Source organism: Rana temporaria, chromosome 6, assembly GCF_905171775.1.
Source record: "Rana temporaria chromosome 6, aRanTem1.1, whole genome shotgun sequence".
In the NCBI taxonomy this organism is placed as follows: Eukaryota; Metazoa; Chordata; class Amphibia; order Anura; family Ranidae; genus Rana; species Rana temporaria.
The window spans coordinates 179,985,903-180,009,653 of record NC_053494.1 but is presented as its reverse complement, the minus strand read 5'-3'; the positions used below and the strand labels follow the sequence as shown (position 1 = coordinate 180,009,653).

The 23,751-nt window shown below is 45.9% G+C and overlaps 1 protein-coding gene across 1 annotated transcript in view; it reads right to left on the bottom strand.

The window, feature by feature from the left end:
* ITGB6 (integrin subunit beta 6) overlaps window positions 1-23,751 on the bottom strand; it is a 118,936-nt gene that overhangs the window by 53,727 nt on the left and 41,458 nt on the right. The window contains exon 7 of the mRNA XM_040357889.1: window positions 18,007-18,102. Within this exon, the coding sequence (XP_040213823.1) occupies window positions 18,007-18,102 (96 nt within the window). The remainder of the gene's footprint in view (window positions 1-18,006; window positions 18,103-23,751) is intronic.

Sequence of the window (23,751 nt, the reverse complement as noted above, 5' to 3'; positions counted from 1 at the left end):
CGTCACGCGATGCTGGTTGCCGCGATTGCAGTGCGATTTATCGCAGCAAATTCACACCGTGATTTTAGGTGCCATATAAATGAATGGCATCTCAAATGTGCGTTCTGCGATTTGTCAGTCACACCTCGGCACTTTGAAATTGCAGGCAGAATCGTGGGAAATCACGTGAAAACAATAGACTTACTTGCTGGATCACCAGAGGAAAATAAAGAAAAGAATGCTTAAAAAAGAAAATGAATGCGGCCATCACATTTCTGAATTGGTAAGCTGCAATACAGTATAATAAGTGTTTGCTTTTGGGTTTAATACTACTTTAACTGCAACAGAGAAAAGAGAGGTCACCAAGTGGTTAGTATCTGGCAGGAATTGCTCGTTCATAAAGCCTCATACACACGATCGGACTTCCATCTGACTTTTCCATGGATTTTTGTCCGAAGGGTGAAATTGTTCTGCATACACATGGCACAACAATTTCAGACAACATACACCCAACTATGTGGTTTTTCAGCTCTTTACTGCCACCCTTTGGGCAACTTCTGCTATTTTTGTCTGATATTTAGCATTGGTCTGGAGCATGCGTGTTTGTACATTGGATTTTAATCCAACGGACTTGTGTACACACAATCGGATAATCCAACAGAACACATTTGTTGTCGGACAATTTGAGAGCATGCACAGCCAACATTTTTTGTCGGAAGTTCCGACAACAATTGTCCGATGGAGCATACAGACGGTCGGATTATGCGACAAAACACGTCCGTCGGACAATTGTTGTCGCAATATCTGATCGTGTGTACGGGGTTTAAGTCTGGCTGAACAATCTTACACATTTTTCAGAAGGTATAGTATATGAGTATTTCTGCTGTTCAAACAACTTCAGTTGTTTTTATAAGTTAACTGCTTAAGGACCGCCTCCTGTATATTTACGTCGGCAGAGTGGCACGGACAGGCATAAGGACGTATATATATATGTCCCCTTTAAGATGCCGCTGTGTGGTCGGCGTGCTCGCGATCCTGCCGCTTTCTCTGTGAGCCCGACTGTGGGTCCTGTGGACTCGATCGCCGCGGGGACACTTGCAATCGTCTCACGGAGAGATAGAGTGGGGAGATGCTTGTGTCAACAAGCATCTCTCCGCTCTGCCTAGGGACAATGACACTGATCTCCGCTCCGTGTAGTCGGAGCGGAGATCAGTGTCATGTGACACACAGCCCACCCCCCCTACAGTAAGTAGCACTCGCTAGGAAATACTTAACCCCTGCAGCGCCACCTACTGGTTAACCCCCTTCACTGCCAGTGTAATTTTCACAGAAAGCTGTGCATTTTTATAGCACTGATCGCTGTAAAAATGACAATGGTCCCAAAAATGTGTCAAAAGTGTCCGATGTGTCCGCCATAATGTCGCAGTCACGATAAAAAAATCGCTGATCGCCGCCATTACTAGTAAAAAAAATTATTATTTATAAAAATTACATAAAACGACCCCCTATTTTGTAGATGCTATAACTTTTGTGCAAACCAATCAATAAATGCTTATTGCGATTTTTTTTTACCAAAAATATGTAGAATAGGTATCGGCCTAAACTAAGGGGGGGGAAAAAAATGTAAGATATTTTTTGGGGATATTTATTACAGCAAAAAGTAAAAAAAATATATATTTTTTTCAAAATTGTCGCTCTATTTTTGTTTATAGTGCAAAAAATAAAAACCGCAGAGGTGATCAAATACCACCAAAAGAAAGCTCTATTTGTGGGGGAAAAAGGATGTTAATTTTGTTTGGGAGCCGCGTCGCACGACCGCGCAATTGTCAGTTAAAGCAACGCAGTGCCGAATCGCAAAAGGGGGCCTGGTCCTTTAGCAACAAAATGGTCCAGGGCTGAAATGGTTAAAAAGAAAAGCTATTGCCCTTAAATAAAAGAAAAGGTTAGCATATACATGTGTCAAATGCTTAACAAATTGTGAAGTTTTGCTTTGGCTTAGCTGTGTGCGGTCACTCCCCTCCCTCCCATGCTGTATCTGTCCAAGCCTGAACTTGAAATACTGGATGTCCTCATAAAAAGCATGGTGATTACGGTAAAAAAAATCTGTAGGTGTGTAAGGCCCTTTATAACACATCTATAAATGTGTGCAATACACCCTTATTTAAAGGGAACATATAGGGCCAGATTCTTGTAGAATCTGCGGCGGGGGAAGCGTAAGCCATTTACACTACGCCGCCGCAAATTACTGGAGCAAGTGGCGTATTCTCCAAGCACTTGCTCCGTAATTTGCGTCGGCGTAGTGTAATTGGCCCGGCGTAAGGCCGCGTAATTTAAAGGGGGCGGCTTGTATTTAAATTATGTACACATATTCGCCAGCACAACAAGGATCATTGAAAAAACGTCCAAAAATTTAATGCATAATAGCGATCCAAAAAGCAACGTTTCGAGGTCACGCAGGACCTCTTTGCCTGACGAAGAGGTCCTGCGTGACCTCGAAACGTTGCTTTTTGGATCGCTATTATGCATAACATTTTTGGACGTTTTTTCAATGATCCTTGGTGTGCTGGCGAATATGTGTACATGATTTGCTTTCCAGTTCCCAGCTGGTGATCGTTTCAGCACCCTTTTACTTATTGGCCATTTTCCTGGAAGGTGTGCAGTTGGAATATTTTGTGATTGTATTTAAATTAAGCGCGCCCCCGCGCTGATCGAACTGCGCATGCGCCGGGTGGAAAATAGCCCAGTGCGCATGCTCCAGCTCACGACGTAAAACGTCAATGACGCCGACGTGAGCGTCATTGACGTAAAGTCGTATTCGTGAACGACTTACGAAAACAACGGAAAAAGCCAACGCTGACCCGACGCCATACTTAACATGGCATACGACGGACCTACGTAAACTTGCCCCTCATTATAGCAGGGGCAAGTTGACGCTTACGGAAACGTTGTAAAATCACTGCGTCGTCCGCGCGTACGTTCGGGAATCTCGCGTAACTAGCTAATTTGCATAGACAACGGGGAAAACGACGATGCGACACCTAGCGGCGGGAAAAAAAAATGCATTTAAGATCTGACAGCGTAAGAGCCTTAAGCCTGTCAGATCTAATGGGTATCTATACGTAACTGATTCTAAGAATCAGTCGCATAGATACCCTGGGCCAGATTAGGACTTACGACGGCGCAAATGGTGTTGCGCCGTCGTAACGCCTTTGAGAATCTGGCCCATAGTATGTATTTTACTCTTTTAAAATACCTTGTTTTTTTGTATAGTTTGTAGTTATACATGTACATGGGGACCGTCATATTTGCTGACTACATTGAGTTTTGCTTCCTGCTTTGCAGTGCTACACAATGCGCTCCAACCTGCAGAACTGCTCAGGGCTCTCTTTGACCACTCTTACCAGTCATGGGTGCTGGCCAGGTACAAGGATCTGTCTTGTCCACCTCTCACCCCTCTTCCCATAACAACAGCACAGCCACACCAACCACGAGAATCAGGTGTTTTATGAAGCTTTATAGTATGCCAATGGAAACTGACCTCCACCCAGTCTATTCTGATGCCTACAATTAAAGGGGTTGTAAAGGTTCATGTTTTTTCCCCCTAATTCATCTTATGTATTAAGGTGCAAAAAACATATTACGATTACCAGCCCCCCCCCCCCTTTTTACTACCTGAGCCCTGGAAATTCCTGCGTCGCGAACGTGCTCTTCCTTTGCCCAGTCTTCTCGGCTCTTCATTGGATAGATTGATAGCAGAGCAGCCATTGGCTCTCGCTTCTGTCAATCAAATCCAATGACGTGGGCGGGGCCGAGTCCTGTATTCGGCGGCAAAGGATGCGGACAAGCGCTTTTCCTAAAAGAGGTTAGCTATTGCGGGGAGGAGCCAAGACAGCCGCCGAGGGACCCCAAAAGACGGTGTTCATCAATGCCGCCTATCAGTGTCCATCAGTGCCACCTATCAGTGACGCTCATCAGTGCTCATCAATGCAGCCTACCAGTGCTGCACTTCAGTGCCATCTAAAAGTGCCCATTAATTCCGTCTATCAGTGGCAGTCAATTCCGCCTTTCAGTGCCACCTATCAGTGCTCATCAATACCGCCTATCAGCATCCATCAGTGCCACCTATCAGTGCTCATCAATGCCACCTATCAGTGTCTATCAGCGTTCATCAGTGCCACCTATCAGTGCTCATCAATGCTGCCTATCAGTGCTCATCAATGCTGCCTATCAGCGTCTATTAGTGCTGCCTATCAGTGCTCAATGCCCATCAGTGCCATCTATCAGTGCTCAACAATGCTGCCTATCAGTATTTATGAATCCCACCTATCAGTGCTCATCGATCAATGCCACCTGCCTCCCCAGGAAGGCAAAGTGTGAAGCTAAAAAAACTCACACTTCCTGCAGAGCACACACAGTAGAGGGGGTTTGGAGAGCATCTCATCCCGTGCGAGAGATGAGAGAAGGAGAACAGTCAATGATGGCTGTGAGCTGTATGAGGCACACTCTTTCAGCTTAGAGACCTGTGATTAGCAACCCCGCTGGAGTCCCCTGACAGTGGCGGAATGCCAGGGCCCAGTCGCAAGTGCAACTGCTGCGACCCTGGTAGTTCCGCCACTGGACTGATGTTAGATGGGATTTCCTGACTCACAACTGGTGATCCAATTGATTCCAAAGGTATTCAGTAGGGTTAAAGTCAGGGCACTGTACAAGCCACTTGAGGTCCTCCACACTTATCAACCCATGTCTTTATGGATCTGGCTTTGTGTACAGGAGTGCAGTCAGGAGTGCAGTCATGCTTGAATAGAAAAGGGTCTTGGGACCGATGTTTCTGTGCTGAGAGCACATCGACTGTGCTCTATCAGCACAGAGACTGAACTGTCAAAGACAGCTCTTGGTACCCACCAATGATCGGTAGCTGGTGTGTGACCATTATGGTAGCCAATCACATGGTTACCGATCCTTACTCCAAAGGCTTACAGACCCTATTAAAGAGATGCTGGGCTGGGCAGGAGGGACTGACTGAATTGAAAATACTTTTCTAAATTTGTTTCTATAGAATATTTTTAATTTAATAGGACTTGACCCATTGAATTTTAAACGTCTGACATTTTCTTAAAGGAGAAGTTCACCTTTGTACAAAAAATAATAAATGCGCATCTTTTTGCAGGTAAAATTGTGCATTTATTATTTTTTGTATTAGGAGCCTGTAAAGCATTGCACCAGCAATCAGGAGATCACTGATGCCATGCAGATCTCCTGCACACTGTCAGTGTATCTGCTTACCCATAAATCCCGTACGGGTAAGCCAATACTTGCTGACAGGAAAACTCAATGAACTATCATAACGCTGTGGTAGTTCATTGAGAACTACAAGCCGACATCCGCTAAGGCTGCCAGGACTTGTAGTAAAGGGGAAACAACAACTACAAGTAGATATTGATGGTCAGACTTTGAGGCCAAGGAAGTATATTAAAAATAAAGTTTAATATCATATTAAATTACAAAAAAATACATGGTAATAAATTACAATTACAACAAATGACCACTGTATACAAAATCCTTAGAAGTCGCCGACGCACGTTTCGCCGTGGGGCTTCTTCAGGACGGTAACAAGGATTTCGTGAGATAAAGTGTAACAGAGAACAAGTAGTTATATAACAGATGGTCTCTCGATGGATGCATCCATAGGGCACATATAGCAAGCGGTGTCACAAGATCGATGAGGAACTTGTCCACAATTTTAGAAAAGGATCTCGTAGTGACTTTAAGGTCAAAAACCAATTCACAAGCTTGAGTTAGGCGTCACAGGTATAATCACACGTCGTCCAAAATAAATGGTCCTGTGGCCCACTGGGACAACAAACACCACCCAAACAGCAGGATAGAATATCATCCGCACACAATAGGTCCCCAATGTGCTGGTTCCTATGCTGGACAACAGTGTTGCAACCTATAAAGGTAGTGTCATGCGGCTGTTGGAAGGTCGGGTATGTGCCCCAGGGTGTACGCTGCGTATGAATGACACGCCTGTATGGGCGGAGCCCCGCGTGGTTGCTCTGCTTTCAAGAACTGACACCTAGTACGGGGAACTTCTCCCCAAACTGCTGGCACAGGGAGGGAGGGGCAATGGGCAGCTGCTGCAGCACTGGAAACATGTTCCATATTTCACCCTAAAAACGTCTGGAACATGTAACATGTTTCCAAAAGGTGAACTTATCCTTTAGTTTTAGGTGCATTTTGAGAACATATGCCAAAATACATGCTCAGTACAGCATTTGCACAGTTACAAAAGGTCTCTTGGACCTGAAAACGCACCAAACAAAATAAGCTGCATGTGGTGTTTGCCCTAAAAAAGTACCGTGGGCCAAATTCTCAAAAGAGATACGCAGGCGGAACTGCTGTTCAGCCTGCCTATCTCTGTGCCTAACTTTGGAAACGATCCTCAAAAGGCTTTTTCCAAAGTTAGGCAGAAGATCTGACATGTGTAAGACACTTACACGGTCAGATCTTAGGATGCAGTACCGCATCCGCCGCTGGGGGCATTTCTCATTGAAATGCCGCTTTGAGTATGCAAATGAGGACTTAAGCAGATCCACAAAGCTTTTCAGCATTGTGATTTCTGCGTAAGTTCCGATTTGCTTGCGCAAAACTAGGGCTGGTTTTACAATGTGGAAAGTTAGTCACACCATGTAAAAGCCCATTCAAGCGACGGCATTTGGTATGCATTCCCGAGGGAGAACTCCACGGCAATTTGTAAAATCAAAACCGGCATGGGTCCCCCCCCCAGGAGCATACCAGGCCCTTAGGTCTGGTATGGGTTGTAAGGAGACCCCCCCTACGCCGAAAATTCGACGTAGGGGGTCCCCCTACAATCCATACCAGACCCGTATCCAAAGCACGCTACCCGGCCGGTCAGGAAAGGGAGTGGGGACGAGCGAGCGCCCCCCCCCTCCTGAGCCGTGCCAGGCCGCATGCCCTGAACATGGGGGGGTTGGGTGCTCTGGGGCAGGGGGGCGCACTGCGGTCCCCCCCACCCCAGAGCACCCTGTCCCCATGTTGATGAGGACAGGACCTCTTCCCGACAACCCTTGCCGTTGGTTGTCGGGGTCTGCGGGCGGGGGCTTATCGGAATCTGGGAGTCCCCTCAAATAAGGGGGCCCCCAGATACCGGCCCCCCACCCTAAGTGAATGGATATGGGGTACATCGTACCCCTACCCATTCACCTGGAGGCAAAGTGATAGTTATTAAACACACGACACAAGGGTTTTTAAAATAATTTATTAGTCTGCTCCGGAGGCCCCCCCTGTCTTCTTTAGCTCTAATACCAGGGAGGGCTTCTTCTTCCGCTCTCCGGGGGTCTTCTCCGCTCTCCGGGGGGGGCTTCTTCCACTCTCCGGGGGGGGGCTTCTCCGCTCTCCGGGGGTCTTCTTCTATCTTCGCCGCTCTCCGCTGTTGACTCCGCGCACCCCGGTTCTTCTGCAGCTGTCCGGTGCCTTCTCCTTCAGCGCTGGCTGCCTGCTATCTTCGTGTGTTAGCTCAATTACTAACAGGCAGCCAGCGCGGTCTTCTGTGAGGTCATGTTCTTCTCTTCTGTTCTTCTCCCCTCTTCCGATGTTGACACGTCGCCTCTTCTCACTGCAATGATGGAAGCGCGCCTTGCATCCCATTTATATAGGCATCACCGTCCTATCATGCTCCGGTAGGTACCCACGTGGTGGGTGCACGTGGGTAGGCACCCACCACGTGGGTACCTACCGGAGCATGATGGGACAGTGATGCCTATATAAATGGGATGCAAGGCGCGCTTCCATCATTGCAGTGAGAAGAGGCGACGTGTCAACATCGGAAGAAGGGAGAAGAAGATGACGTCACAGAAGACCGCGCTGGCTGCCTGCTAGTAATTGAGCTAACACACGAAGATAGCAGGCAGCCAGCGCTGAAGGAGAAGGCACCGGACAGCTGCAGAAGAACCGGGGTGCACCGAGTCAACAGCGGAGAGCGGCGAAGATAGAAGAAGACCCCCGGAGAGCGGAGAAGCCCCCCCCCCCCGGAGAGTGGAAGAAGAAGCCCCCCCCGGAGAGCGGAGAAGACCCCCGGAGAGTGGAAGAAGCCCTCCCTGGTATTAGAGCTAAAGAAGACAGGGGGGGCCTCCGGAGCAGACTAATAAATTATTTTAAAAACCCTTGTGTCGTGCAGGGCTCAAGTCCTGCGGGAACGCGTGGGAACGGAGTTCCTGCACTTTTTTCACAGCAGGAACTCAGTTCCCTTTGCAGGACTAGAGCAGCCGAGCCGCCCGAGCCAATCCTTCACTAAGCGGCAATGCCCAGCTCGAGTCACTGTCAGGGGCAGGCGAACCTTAGTAACCCTTTATGTTATTGGCCGTTTCCTGTATATGGATTCATCGGGTAGTGTGCGGGTATACTACCCCATGAATCCATATACAGGAAGCAGCCAGTAACATAAAGGATTTCTAAGGTACAGTGGATCAAAAAAAAAAAAAACATGAGGTTTAGTAATTATGCATATGAGCGTATCATTTTTTTTTTGGTGGGGGAGTGAATCTTGGGTGGGAGTTCCCACACTTTTTTCCCCAGGACTTGACCCCTGGTGTCGTGTGTTTAATAACTATCACTTTGCCTCCAGGTGAATGGGTAGGGGTACGATGTACCCCATATCCATTCACTTAGGGTGGGGGGCCGGTATCTGGGGGCCCCCTTATTTGAGGGGACTCCCAGATTCCGATAAGCCCCCGCCCGCAGACCCCGACAACCAACGGCAAGGGTTGTCGGGAAGAGGTCCTGTCCTCATCAACATGGGGACAGGGTGCTCTGGGGTGGGGGGGACCGCAGTGCGCCCCCCTGCCCCAGAGCACCCAACCCCCCCATGTTCAGGGCATGCGGCCTGGCACGGCTCAGGAGGGGGGGGGGCGCTCGCTCGTCCCCACTCCCTTTCCTGACCGGCCGGGTAGCGTGCTTTGGATACGGGTCTGGTATGGATTGTAGGGGGACCCCCTACGTCGAATTTTCGGCGTAGGGGGGGTCTCCTTACAACCCATACCAGACCTAAGGGCCTGGTATGCTCCTGGGGGGGGAACCCATGCCGGTTTTTTCTTTGAAAATTGGCATGGAGTTCTCCCTCTCAGGAATGCATGCCGAGCGACGCTGTCAATTTTTCCTTTTTATTTTTTGTTTTCCCGGCGCGTATTTTTTTTTTCACCCGTCGCAACTTTATTGTCCCGTCGCAATCCACAAAGCCCAACGTAAATTACGTTCGCGCGCTGCACGTCGGGAAAATTACGTCACACGCATGCGCAGTACGGCTGGCGCGGGAGCGCGCCTCATTTAAATAGTAATCGCCCCCCGGAGAGGAGGACCGCCTTGCGACGGCGGCACTTAAGTTACACAGCGTGTAATTTCTAGGTAAGTGCTTTGTGGATCGGGCACTTAGGTAGAAATTTTAAGGCCGTGTAACTTAACTGCTGAAATTTAAGTTAGGCTACGTTTTTGGGAATTTGGCCCCGTATTTCCAACCTAGTGATGCGAGAAGTCTCCATATCAATAAATGCTGCTACAACATGTCATGCATTGTTTCACAGTAAAACATACACCCTTTTAAAATATATTACCCTCATTTTGTTTGAGAATCTCCTGCCAGAAGGATAATTACCCAACTGTGACTTTCTGCCAACATTCCTTAAATTACATGGCAGGCACAATATCACTATTTTACCTGGAACTCTGCCTGCAGCCATTTGTCAGCCATACAAATATTTCTTAATATTTAGATGTGTACCCTGTGGCTGGGCTGCCAGTGTTGTGATAGTTGGGGTAAAACAGAGTTTTTATAAGGAAGTATCACATTTCTTCATCTGCTTGTTCGTGCTGTCAAAAATCAATGTTGTTGCAAAGGTATATTTGTAATTTAATATTTTTACAAATATTGTAATGCCGAGTAAGTAGAGAAGATCAAACTGGTTCACTTAAAGTGTTACTTAACCCACCACAGTAAAATCAGTCTGTATATGCAGTAAAGCATGCTTGTTATACTCACTGTAGAACTTAAGGTGTTAATCCTCCGCATTGTGTAAAGAGGCTGTGTGATCCTGTCTTCTCTGCTCCTCACCTTCTTTTACTAACTCCAGACCATTTTATGATAAAACAGGGCATTAGGAGTCAGGCTGCACATGCTCAGTTTGGTGCGTATTGCTAGAGAGTGCATGTGATCAGCAGAGGGCCAATCAGCACTGTCCAGACAGAGGGTCAGAGGATAATAATAAACTTCTCCCACTCTAACCAGACACTGATAGAAGTCACAAGACTGATATAGACTGCTGATGAGAAAAGGTATTTAGCTCTTTAGATTTACTAAAATGATTGCATGTTCTGTGTACTGTGGGAGACCAGATATAGTGAATGCATGGTCCTGGGTTTAGTAACACGTTAAGTCAGGAATCTCAGTGGTGACGGTAGATGAGGCAAAATAGATCACGATCAAGGGGCTTTGCATGGGTGGGTTCACTCTGTATACCAGTCAATCAGTCTAAAGGGCCTCTTATCAGTTAAAATGACATTAAGCAATATCCTTATTCTCCAAAAATAACCCATACACATCAACTACTTAAAAGCCCTGTAATCTATTTTTCATAAAATTATTTTTTACTGTGTGTTTCCATACCTCCCAACATTTTGAGATGGGAATGAGTAGCATCTACTTGAAAACGTATGTAGGCATAGGACACCCCCCCTGACACACCCCCTTAAAGGAGATTTAACCAAAAAAGGTTAATTAAAGGACTTTTTTTTACCACTACTGTTCCTTTATATTGACTTTTAAAATTTACAAATGCAGCAATTTAGAATTTGGATGAAAGGCTTAGCACTGGGAAACACTTTTTGAAAGATAAAAAGTGCATTTTATATACATCTGTATAGATCAGACCAAAATGAAGGACAAATGAGGAGGAATGAGGGACAGAAGGACATTGCTCTGAATCAGGAACAGTCCCTCGAAATCAGGGACAGTTGGGAGCTATGCAATATCGTACCTCAAGCAGCCCCTGGATGAACCCTAGTTGAGAAACCCTGAACTAGAGACTACTAACTAATGCAAAAGTTTTGGTTTTACAAACACTTCAACTGTATCCAGTGACTGTAGTATACAGGTATATCTGAGTTAGGTTGTGGGTTGCTTTTATTTTTTAATAAACAGGTATTTGCACCCACTTCCGGCCACACAGTCTCGGGTAAACTGTGGGCATGATGTCACCTAACACCGTCCCCCTGCGGTGGGTTCTGGGAACACTCGGCTCCCAGAACAAAGCAGGAGCCAATCGGCAGGCGTAGCACGACTCGCGCATCCCCTGTAGGGAACCGGGCAGTGAAGCCGGAGCGCTTTACTTACTGGTTCCCTCACCGAGGATGGTGGGGGGGGGGTGCAGCAGAGTGACGAGCGATCGCTCGTCCTCTGCTACGTACGGCGCTGGACTCCAGGACAGGTAAGTGTCCTAATATTAAAAGTCAGCAGCAACCAATCTTGTTTTTTGTACAATAGTCCTTTAAGGGGCATGGCAAGGGGTGTGTCCTATGCCTGCATGCTTTTTCTGATAGGTGTCCCTCATTTCCATCTCAAAAAGTTGGAAGGTATGTATTGAGAGCTGGAGGCACTTCAGCAGGCTGGGGGAGTACTGTGGCAGGCTAGGCAGTGGTTGGAGGTTGGGGGGACTGTGAAGACTGAGGGGTGTCAGGGAGCCCGGAGCCTCTATAAGACTCTAAAGCCCTGTACACACGATCAGTCCATCCGATGAGAACGGACTTAAGGACCGTTTCATCGGTTTACCGATGAAGCTGACTGATGGTCTGATGTGCCTACACACCATAGGTTAAAGAAGCATTCAGTTCAGAACGCGGACACGTAACCCACCGATTCGTGCTTTTCAGTCCGTTACAGCTTGAGGAATGTGCTATCTCCATAACGAACGCGAGTTTTACAAGAACGAGCGCTCCCGTCCCCTCATTTAGTCTGAGCATGCGTGGACTTATAACCGATGGTCATGCGTACGAACGTTTGGTTTTGACCTATCGGTCAGGCGTCCATCGGTTAAAATTTAAAGCAAGTTCTAAATTTTTCGACCGAAGGATAACGGACCGATGTGGCCCGCACACGGTCGGTTTGGACCAATGAAACGGACCTTCAGTCCGTTTCCATCGGTTTTGACCGACCGTGTGTACGCGGCCTAAGGACGGTTAGGAGGCACTATGGAAGCTTGGAGGAACTGTGGGAGTTAAGGGATCTGTAGCATGCCAGAGGCCTGGGAGAAAGGAGGTCACAACCCGGCAGTGGGCCACAGCCAAATGGTTGGGAACCACTGATGCAGAGTCAGAAAAATCTCTCACCCCAGCCTCCCCCTGAGACTGGTAAGGCCCCTTTCACATGGGCGGACCGTTCAGGTCCACCTGTCTGTTTTTTAAGCGGACCTGAACGGGCACTCCATGCTCCTCTATGCCCGCTGACATCCGACCCGCCAAAGTGTGATGGAGAAAAACCCCATTTGCCATCCGTCTGGCGGATCGGATGACAACGGACTCTACGGTCTTTTGTCATCCGATCCCTCATAGGGGAGAGTGGCGTTCTGACAGGTCGGTCCCAGCACAGTGTTCGGAGACAGACCTGTCATCTGCCTGCTCAGTGGGGATCGACGGAGCAATTCCCCCTGAGCAAAGCGGAGCCCGCACACAGACCATGTGAAAGGGCCCTTACTCTCCTGTCTTGTGTCATCCTAGCCCTGGACAGCAGGACTCCTCTCCCCACCAACATCCCCTGTGTGACATCGATTCCCTATCCCTAATAATGTACTAATCTATACATTATATAGTATATAAGTATATTACTTTGTTACGAGGCATATCACAGTTGGCAAAGCTTATAGTCCAAACTTCAAGAAGCAATTCCACCTAGCTCCCTTGTAAGCAGTGCTCTGGACTCTGGCGATAATGGATTACAAAGAACTCAGGCCCGGATTCACGTAGGAGAGCGCATCTTTGTGCGGGCGTAACGTATCCTATTTACGTTAGGCCTCCGCAACTTTGACAGGCAAGTGCAGTATTCTCAAAGCAAAGTTGCGGCGGCGTAGCGTAAATAGGCCGGCGCAAGCCTGCCTAATTCAAATGTGGAAGATGTGGGCGTGTATTATGTAAATGTATTGTGACCCCACGTAAATGACGCTTTCTCCGAACGCCGCATGCGCCGTCCGTGAAAGTATCCCAGTGCGCTTGCTCCAAATTAACCCGCAATAAGCCGAAGCTTTCGACGTGAACGTAAATGACGCCCAGCCCTATTCGCAAACGACGTAAAATGTGAAAATGTGATGCTGTTCCGACGTCCATACCTAACATTGGTACGCCTCATCTAGGCCTCATAGAGCAGGGGTAACTTTACGCTGGAAAAAGCCTAACGTAAACGGCGTATCTGTACTGCGTCGGCCGGGCGTACGTTCGTGAATAGGCGTATCTAGCTGATTTACATATTTCTAGGCGTAAATCAGCGTACACGCCCCTAGTAAATATGCAGTTAGGATACGACGGCGTAGGAGACTTACGCTGGTCATATCTTAGAGAAATTTTGGCGTATCTGATTCTTTGAATCAGGTGGCAAGATACGACGGCTCAGACTCAGAGATACGACGGCGTATCTGGAGATACGCCGTTGTATCTCCTATGTGAATCCGAGCCTCAGATTAAATACATTTTATGACTTTAGCACAGCTGTAGTGTTTGCTGGACAACAGTAGCAAACTGCCTGTTTTCCCGTGTTGCTCAGAATTAGCTCTTTTTTAATCATTTTATTTGTTTAAAAATCTAAAACAAAGCTTTTGTCCAGATCATGTTAAGCAAGAACTATTTCAGTGGCAAAATAAAATCCCAACAGATGTAAAAATAAGAGAACATTTTCTGCATCTGATGCCAAGTAAATGACATATCAAACGTTAACCATATTTTTCTGATTATGGTTTCACATTCATAAAAATAAATTGAACACGACATTTCATGCTCAGATCACATCTGCTCTGCGGCTCCACTTCCCTAAGTCATTCAATGAGCGTTATCAGACGGGTAGTCGAGTCTTTCCTTTTTTCTTCATAACAAGAAAGAAGATTCCTTTATTTCAAAGGGGCCATGATGCATATTAAACTAAGTAATGGGTTTTAAAGATTACGATTCAAAATATCTACATTGACTTTGCCACTGTAGCACTTAAAGTGGACCTGGACTCAGGCAGCTTTATCCTTCAAAAAGTCAGTTGTAAATGATATAGGGTCTCGGTCATTAAGTAATGGCAAATCTCCTCAATCAGAGACAGCAATCCTTCACTAATCTAGCTGAAAGCTTTTGGATTTAAAGGGGAATTCCACTTTAGTTCAAAACATGTTAGAGCATATAAAATTGACAAACAAGCCATTTTGTATTTTAATGTTATTGAAAATTACCCTTCCATTTCAATCTGAAACTGCTGTCATTTTTTTAAAACTGTCTCAAAAATTCAATGTAATATAGCAACCTGGAGGTTACTGTGCAGAAAGACCCCAAACATGTCATTTTCTTATTGTGTGATTGGCTTACTGAACTTCTCAGACATCTGCAGTAAGATGCAAATATCATTTTAGGCATCCTCAGCAATAGAAATTTCACTTCAGTGAGATAATCCCTAAGTGGAGATCCTCATTGCGCAATGCCATTAAAACGAATTTATTCAATACACAGGACTATAAGGCACTTTTAAATGTGAGTGGAATTATTTTTAATTGTGTATTGAATAAATTTGTTTTAATGGCATTGCGCAATGAGGATCTCCCTTTGTTATTTCCATCCATCTCTATGAGGTTTATCTCTGCATTAGAAGTCATTCCAAAAGGCTTCTACAGGGGTATCCCCACACGCTTAAAGTTGAGGTTCCATCAAAAAAACTATTTTGCTTTAAACTGTAGCTTACGACTAAAAAAGAAAAAAAAAAATGTATTTTTTTTACTCATCTGGAAATGCCTGTTGCTATGCGGTCTTATGAAATCTGCCTTTGAAACCACCTAGGATTCTGACATCTCCCTCTAATGCTCCTGGGAAATGTGTGTCATCATTTCCCAGGATGCAGTGCGCTGTCCAATTATCACTCCCCATCCAAGACTTCCAGGAAGTAAGTGCCTGTAGGCTTCACAATGCCCACAAGCAAAATGACAACGGTGTAGACATAGTTTTATAAACTATATTTTTTGAATATCTATGCGGATCGGCGGCGGATTGTAAAATAGTAAGTGACCAGATTTATATTATAAAAACGCAGGATGAAAGGACATACATTTAAAAAATGCTAATTGTGGTTGGAACTCCGCTTTGAGAGACCATACTAGAGATAGGTGGTCAACATCCAGGGGTGAGTGCACATCTATGTGGGGCACCCTATGTGGAGCACATTTGCACAGGAGACATTAATCAAGCACGAGCACTTAATGGGACTTTATTTGTTTCTTTGTGTGTTTTGTATGTTTAAAATATGAATTTAATCGACACTAAGCGCAGCAAATTGTTTGATATTGCCTTTTGCTTTTTAGCAAGTTTTTTTTTTACTGCAGCTGGTGTTTTTCTGATCAGCTTTCTTATCCAAAGGCGCTAAGGTTTTATATTTTTTTATATTTCCTGTTGCTGTCTGGACAGGAAGTGAGAATAAATATGTTTAACAGGAACACAAGAGCAAGAAAACAATTTGTCATTAGTCGAGTTAGAGAAGACTAGAATCTCCATTTTTATTGGTGTCTGTGTCTTCTTTGGAAATTGCCCCCCACTTCTTGTCTCAGTGACAACTTTCTTACCAAGATAGGAAGCAGGGAGAAATGCAATGGAATGCAGACATGGACAGGGGTTTTAACTCTTCCCTACTCTATAAATAAACCAATTTTGGCTGAAGATATACTATACATACATACAGCCAGGGCCACTGATAGGGGAGACCACCAGCCCTCCTGTAGGGGGCCCCGGCACACAGAGGGGCCCGGACAGCAGGAGGATCCGTGGAGAACAATGCCCTCCGTGTCTCTGACCCAGATTTTTCCCCCTCTCCCTCCAGCCTGCTTTTAGCTGCTGGGTGAGAGACATGGAGGATAATGAACCTGGCCTGCTCTCGCTGAGCTTCTTCCCCTGCCCTGCTCGCACTCACAGCTGGGACAAGGAGACCGGAGGCTGGAGCAGAGAGGAGACATTTGGGAGGAGGTGCGCTCTGTTGTGCTCTCCTTACTGTCAGAAGAGTGTTCCACGTACAGCACATGAGACCGGGCCGTTCGTACTGTATATTGCACTTTATACACACAGCGCCCCCTATCCACATTTCCTGCTTCTTCAAGCAACCCTTGGAGGAGATAGGGGGGCAGTGTGTGCATACAGCGCAATGCAATGTACAGTCAGATCCGGTCTCATGTGCTGTATACTGTAGAAGAATGATCTTCTGACAGGACAGAACATAACACAGCACACCTCCTGCTGGCTTTGTAGTGGCTTCTCCCTGTAAGTTGGAGGGGGGGGGTGGTGGATGGGTGGGTATCTTTGTTGGGAAAAGTAATGGGATAGGGAATATGTGTTAGAAGGAGGGTTTGGGGTGGGGGGAGGGTTGAACCAGGAGAGGGGATGCTTGTGCTAGGGGGGGATTTCAGTAGGGAGGAATAATTTGTGCTGGGAAGAGTAACTTAGAGGGGGTTGTGCTAGGAGGAGGTATTTGTAGGAATTTGTCCTAGGAGAGGGATTGAAGAAAGAAGATTTGTGGCAGGGGAGAGGGGGGTGATTGTGTACCAGGAGCCGATGGGGAAATTCGGGGCTAAAAGGGGGGGGGGATTTGTGCTGGCAGGGGAGATTTGGCGGAAGAAGATTTGTGCTTGGATAGAAAGTTTGATGTGTGCTAGACTGGTGAATTTTTGGGATGAGGGAGATTTGTACTAGGAGGGGGAATTGAGGTGGGATTTGTGTTCATTAATAATGATTTTCATGTATTTTTTTAGGGCTGGGGAAATTAAAGATTAATTCCTCGATTAATCTTTAATTTTTTTTTCTTTTGATCGATCAAAATTCTTGACGTCACCGGACTGCCTGGACAGTGAGACTTATCTGCTGGATGCGAGCAAACTGCACCCATTGGATTGAGGTACCTTTGCATCTGTGGAGCAGGAGGATGCATCAGGCTCCATCAGGGGAAGGGGGCAAAAATGACCATCGTTTTCCTGTCCTAAGCAGTTTTGTGCAGACAATTCTTTGTGTATCGGCAACATCTGTTCCGTGTGAAAGACTGTTCAGTTCTTCAGGGTATATTGTCAATAAAATGCGATCATGTCTGCTTCCAGAAAATTTAAACAATCGGGTATGTCTGCGTGATTGGCTAAAGTGATGCCTACTTGCCTACTATAACGTGACTGACAGTCAATATACTAAATAAGTTTTATAGTTAAAGTTAAATTATCTTTCTAAGTTTTTCTTAAAGTGTAATAAGAAAAAATTACTTACGTCAGTGCTACAGTTTGAATTAAAAACGTATTAGTGTGAACTGTGAAGTTAAGTCATGGATTGTGGAAACTAACTAGTGTCGGGTGATTGTATATAGTGTATACCACATTTACCATGGCTAATGCAGAGCTGCAATGCAAGGAGATCAGCTAAAAGTAGTTGGATCTGTAAGTGCATTATAATTAATCGAAATTAGTTGATTAAACGATTAAAAAAAAAATCGATTAATCGAACACGAAAATTTTAATCAGTAACAGCCCTAATTATTTTGTGAAAATATTGTATAACATACACAGGTGTGTTTGGGGGGGGGATCAGGTAGGCTGTATGGGGCCCCATGATTCCTAACAGTGGCCCTACATACAGCTACAAAAATAGTAATAAACAAATCTACAAATGTTATAGTTATTTTTTTACTACCGTAATGACTAACCCAGTTTTCTAGTAAGAATGAAGAGGGACAGGGTTTTAACAAAGGCTGGGTCTTGTTCTTACCTGATACAGAGGAACTTGTTTTTCGGTAACAGCAAAAATAAGCAGAATATTATTCTCCACAAGCTTCTCAATCAGCTGACCAAGAGATGGATATTCCTAAAGCAGAAATAAAACAGGACATTGTGTATTCTGGTGTGTATCAACTGGTTACTGACCTTAACAAAGGAAAGTCATTTGCAAGTCAGATGGTTTGCTGTTCTCACACTCCTATTTTTTCTTTTGCCTTCCACTCAAAAAAAGGAATTTCTACCTAGAATGATAGAACCCTGGATCAAATTTGTAAACTGAATTTTTTTTTGCTACATATTGCCTGGTTCTTTCCCTTTGGCCTCCCAGAGGTTTTACAATTTGAATCTTCTGTTATAAAAGCTGTTTGTACTCAACTTCAGATAAGAAAGTACTAAAAAAATTTCCGATACATCAATGCCGATTTTTTATTAGCTTCAATAATGGAATGAATAACATCATTACTATCTCTCTTTTAATATATTCTACTTGTCAAAAATATTTTATTGAGTACAAAGGTGTAATACACATTACAGGGAATATATTAAATACATCGAAAATAGAGAAGCTCAAATATTCTTATTACAATATGTAAATATACAAAGTAAATATTTGTGGACAAATAGCTGGATTCAGGTATGTCGGCGTAATTTTGACCCGGCGTAGCGTATCGTATTTACGCTACGCCACCGTAAGTCAGAGAGTCACAAAGCACTTGCCTCCTAAGTTACAGCGGCGTAGTGTAAATGGGCCGGCCTAAGCGCGCCTAATTCAAATGAGGAACAGGGGGGCGTGTTTTATGTAAATGATTCGTGACCTGACGTGATTGATGTTTTTTTTACGAACGGCGCATGCGCCTTCCGTGGACATATCCCAGTGTGCATTGCTCCAAAGTACGCAGCAAGGACGTATTGGTTTTGACGTGAACGTAAATTACGTCCAGCCCCATTCACGGATGACTTACGCAAACAACGTAAAATGTTCAAATTTCGACGCGGGAACGACAGCCATACTTAACATTGGCTAGGCCAGCTATTTGTTCGACTAACTTTACGCCGGAAAACGCCTTACGTAAACTGCGTATCTTTACTGCGACGGGCAAGCGTACGTTTGTGAATCGGCGTATCTAGCTGATTTACGCATTCTAGGCGTAAATCAGCGTTCACGCCCCTAGTGGCCGGCGGGACTAGACAGCTAAGATACAATGGTGCAGGCAGTCGTATCTTAGCTACATTTAAAGCGGAGGTTCACCCTCAGAGAGCACATTTTCCCCTTAGATTAATGCTCGTTTTGTCTAGGGCAGGGGTGTCCAAACTTTTTTCAAAGAGGGCCAGATTTGATTAAGTGAACATGTGTGAGGGCCGACCATTTTGCCTGACATTCGTTGAACCATTAAAATTCGGTCTAAGTGTGTTCGTCTGAGAACTAATACACTGCCCAACAATAATTATCTTGCCTTTGTGGCTGTGTGTGGTGAAGAGATGAGCTTGGGCGTGTTATTTGGATATACTGTATATAGTTTTTTTTGTGGCCCAGACGAAAGGATGAGCTTTGGCATGTTATTTGGATATACCGTATTTATTGGCGTATAACACACACGGCTTACCATTGCCATGAATGCAGCCTTACCATTGCCATGAATGCCGCCATACCATTGCCATGAATGCAGCCTTACCATTGCAACCAATGCAGCCTCACATGTGCCATAAATGCAGCCTCACATGTGCCATGAATGCAGCCTTACCATTGCCATCAGTGCAGCCTGATCGATGCCCATCTGCAGCCTCGGAGGGCAGAGGGAGGGGGGCGGGACGAGTGCCGACAGATTGCAAACAGGAGAATCTCTTGTTTACTCTGTGGCCTCTTTAATACAAAGTCCCGCCTCCTATGATAGACAGAACAGTGGCCCAATGGCATCCCAGGAGACGGGACTTCCAATACAGAAGCTGCTGAGTAAACAGGAGATTCTCTTCATGTAATCTAACGTCGCTCGTCCTGCCCCCTCCCTGTCCCCTCCAACAAGGCAGTGCCGATAAATACGGTATATATCTTTTGTGGCCCGGGGGCCACAAACAATATATATATCCAAATCCCCAGGGGGGCCATATTAAATCAACAGGGGGGCCGCATTTGGCCCGCGGGCCGGACTTTGGACATGCCTGGTCTAGGGGAATCGGCAAATTGTTTTAAAATATGATCCGTACTTACCGTTTACGAGATGCATCCTCTCCGTCGCTTCCGGGTATGGGCTGCGGGACTGGGCGTTCCTTCTTGATTGACAGTCTTCCGAGAGGCTACCGACGGTCGCATCCATCGAGTCACGATTTTCCGAAAGAAGCCGAACGTCGGTGCGCAGTATAGAGCCGCACCGACGTTCGGCTTCTTTCGGCTATGAGTGACGCGATGGATGCGACCGTCAGAAGCCTCTCGGAAGACTGTCAATCAAGAAGGAACGCCCGCTCCCGAAGACCCATACCCGGAAGCGACGGAAGAAGATGCATCTCGAAAACGGGTAAGTACGGATCATATTTTAAAACAAATAGCCAATTCCCCTAGACAAAACGAGCAGGAAGCTAAGGGGAAAAAAAAAAAAAAAAGGAATTTGGTTGAACTCCCGCTTTAAGTGTAACTCAATTTGAGAATACACTTAAATGTACGACGGCTTAGATTCAGAGTTACGACGGCGTATCTACTGATACGCCAGCGTAACTCTTTGTGAATCTAGCTAAAAGTATGGTATACTATTTAGTCACTATAATGACATTAAGATTATTAAGTTTATGTAGTTATTAGTAACTAACTACTGACATATATATTGTCCTCTGTGAAGCAAAGATATATTAACAATACAAAGGGAGCTTCAAAATCATAATAGTAAAATAGCAAATAACAGAGAAAAACGAAAAAATAAATTAATAACGATAACCATAAGAACATAAAATGGAGAAAAAAAGCGTACTGGAACCATAAGGGAGGTCCGCGTGGTCGAGCCAAGAGCCACCGCTTCAATCCAAGAGATGTTAAACAATGGCATATATAACACACTGATTCTCTCTTTTAATATATTCTATAATTAGCAGTTGCGTCACTAGGGTTGGTGTCACCCGGTGCGGTAAAACATGGTGTCACCCCCCCTCTATCTAGGCTGCCCAGCACCAAGCAGGCAGCGCACGGGCACGGGGCGCACCCCAAACCAGCCCCTGTAAATGATAGTATAGGGCAGTATAGTGGCAGGTTAGGGTAGTATAGAGTGATATAGTGGCAGGTTGCTGTAGTGGGGTGGTATAGGACAGGTTAAGGTGGTATAGGGCATGTTGGGGTGATATAGTGTAGTTTGGGGTGGTCTAGGGCAAGTTAGGGTGGTACAGGGCAGGTTGGGGTGGTATAGTGCAAGTTATGGTGGCATAGGGCTGTTTGGGGTGGTATAGGGCTGTTTGGGGTGGTACAGGGCAGGCTGGGGTGGTACAGGGCAGGCTGGGTGATACAGGGCAGGTTGGGGTGGTACAGGGCAGGCTGGGATGGTACAGGGCAGGCTGGGATGGCACAGAGCAGGCTGGGGTGATATAGGGCAGGCTGGGATTGCACAGGGCAGGCTTGGCATGTCAGCTAAAAAAAAAAAAAACGGGATGGTGTCACCCTTCTAGCGGATGTCACCCGCTGCGGACCGCACCCCCCTAGCAACGCCTCTGATAATTAGTATGTTAATCTACAAATTATTAAAGCAGCAGTTTGCAATTAAGCAACTGAAACTCTCAATAAAAGCTAACATACGGCCTCTTACAAAATTTTATTAAATTTCAGTTTTGGCTGAAAAATAAATAAATCAAAATCCTGCACTTACTATGCTGATCTGACATTTATTGGTGCAGATATAAGAAACTCATATAGAAGGTTCAGCAAAGCCAGTACCAACTACCATTTCATGTGCTACAACATGCTTCCTCAAGGTTGTGGGTTTGTTAAATCTGTAGACTTTGATACTTTTGTAATATCTAAATATGACATAGCAGCAGTTAGAATTACTGTATATTATATATTGTATACAATACATAATGGCTTTAACAAAGGCAAGAACTACCTAGACAAGGTAGCTCTTCCAAACAGTACAGCTTTTTCATAGGAGGTCTGAAACTCACCCACAAAACACTCTACACACATTTAGGTGGGGGTGAGTTGCAACCTTTTCTAAAAATAAATACGTACCATACCATCCTACAATTTCCTTCCTCCCAAAAACACTGTAAGTCCCATTCTTACAGACACCTATTTAATAATGCAAAAACTGTTGCAGCTTTGCAAAGAAACCAGTCATCTTCCAGGTGTAGCGCCTGGTTACTTTTCAGAACTGGTGCTAGTGTAAATTTAGAGGGGGTCAGAGAGTTCGGTGACTCTGACCAGGTTAATCTGTTTAAATTTGGAGCCTTTGTCTCAGCTTTGGCTGTGCTGTGGGTTTATGCTGTCGTTTCTGGGGTGCGGGTCACACTCCAGGCCGACAGGTGGCAGCAGTGGAGTCAAGGATTTGGATACTTTTCCCAGCAGCCTATCAGGAAGGGTTTTCCTCGCTGTGCATGCTGGGGAGGGGTATTTATGAAGCAGACGCCATTTTCTTGGGTCTTCTTCCCATGTGGCGCCCACCTTTAGGGTAGCCATACCGCGGCACCCCGGCAAAATGGCCTTCCGGGCTGGGGTGTGCGTGCTACGCGGTGTTCCTGGTTCCAGGACCATGTTGGCCTGGAGCAACTGAGCTGTGGCTGGGGCTCAGTGTTTGACTGGGTCCCCAATCTGATGAGGTCCACTCCTGAGCTGTCCGTTCCTGTGTGAGGAAACTGTTCAGTGGAGAGTCTACCCGAGGAGTACCAAGAGAGGCTGGTGTTCAAGAGGGCCCTGACTATCCACCGGGGACCAAGTTAATTGGGTGCTGAGAGGCTGGACGTTGGTCGCCTATCAGCCGGTACCTGAAACAAAACTACCTGAAGGAGATCCGGGTGTTGAATCTGTTGAGGAGGATTCGTGACCACTATTATCTCCATTTTGTTCAACCATTGGGAAGGTCTGTGGCAGAGACTTAACCAGTGGCGGCCCGTCCATAGTGGGCGCAGGGGCGCCGCCCCCCCAAAGCTACTCATCAAAAAAAAAAAAAAAATGAAAAAAAAAATGAAAAAAAAAAAAAAAATGTCATTTTTTTTTTTTTTATAACATGTCCCTTTAAGTGTGTGTGGGGGGGCGGAGCGCCGGCCACCGAGGTGCTGTGGGAAGCATGATGTCATCAAAATCGTGAGATTGGGCAAGCCGCAAGCAAATCTATCGGCTGGCTTTTATACTGCCCACGGAGCGCAAAGCTCCACGCTCGCACAACCACTCTGTGCTGGATGTGTCCTGTTGGTGGTTAGTGATTGGCTGGTCCATAGGACTTAGGGCGGTGCTTTTATCGGACCAGCCAATCACTTCCGGTTTTCTCAGTGACTCATCCTGGCTAGTCTGAACATCGGGACATCTCACTGAGCTGCTAGCAGGTAATTAGGCAGAGAACTCTTGTGTTGTGCTCTCAGAACGTGCAGCAGCAGTGTCCTGTGTGTAGTGGATCTGGGAGGTAGAAGGAGGGGAGAGTACAGTGAAGGGCTGAGAAGCTTTTAGCACATTTCCTGGGGACAGTAATCTGGATGGGGCTGCTAGTGTTATTACACATCTCCAGTATGTGTAACACGGGGGTTCCCCCCAGCTCTGCAACCTCCTAGAGTC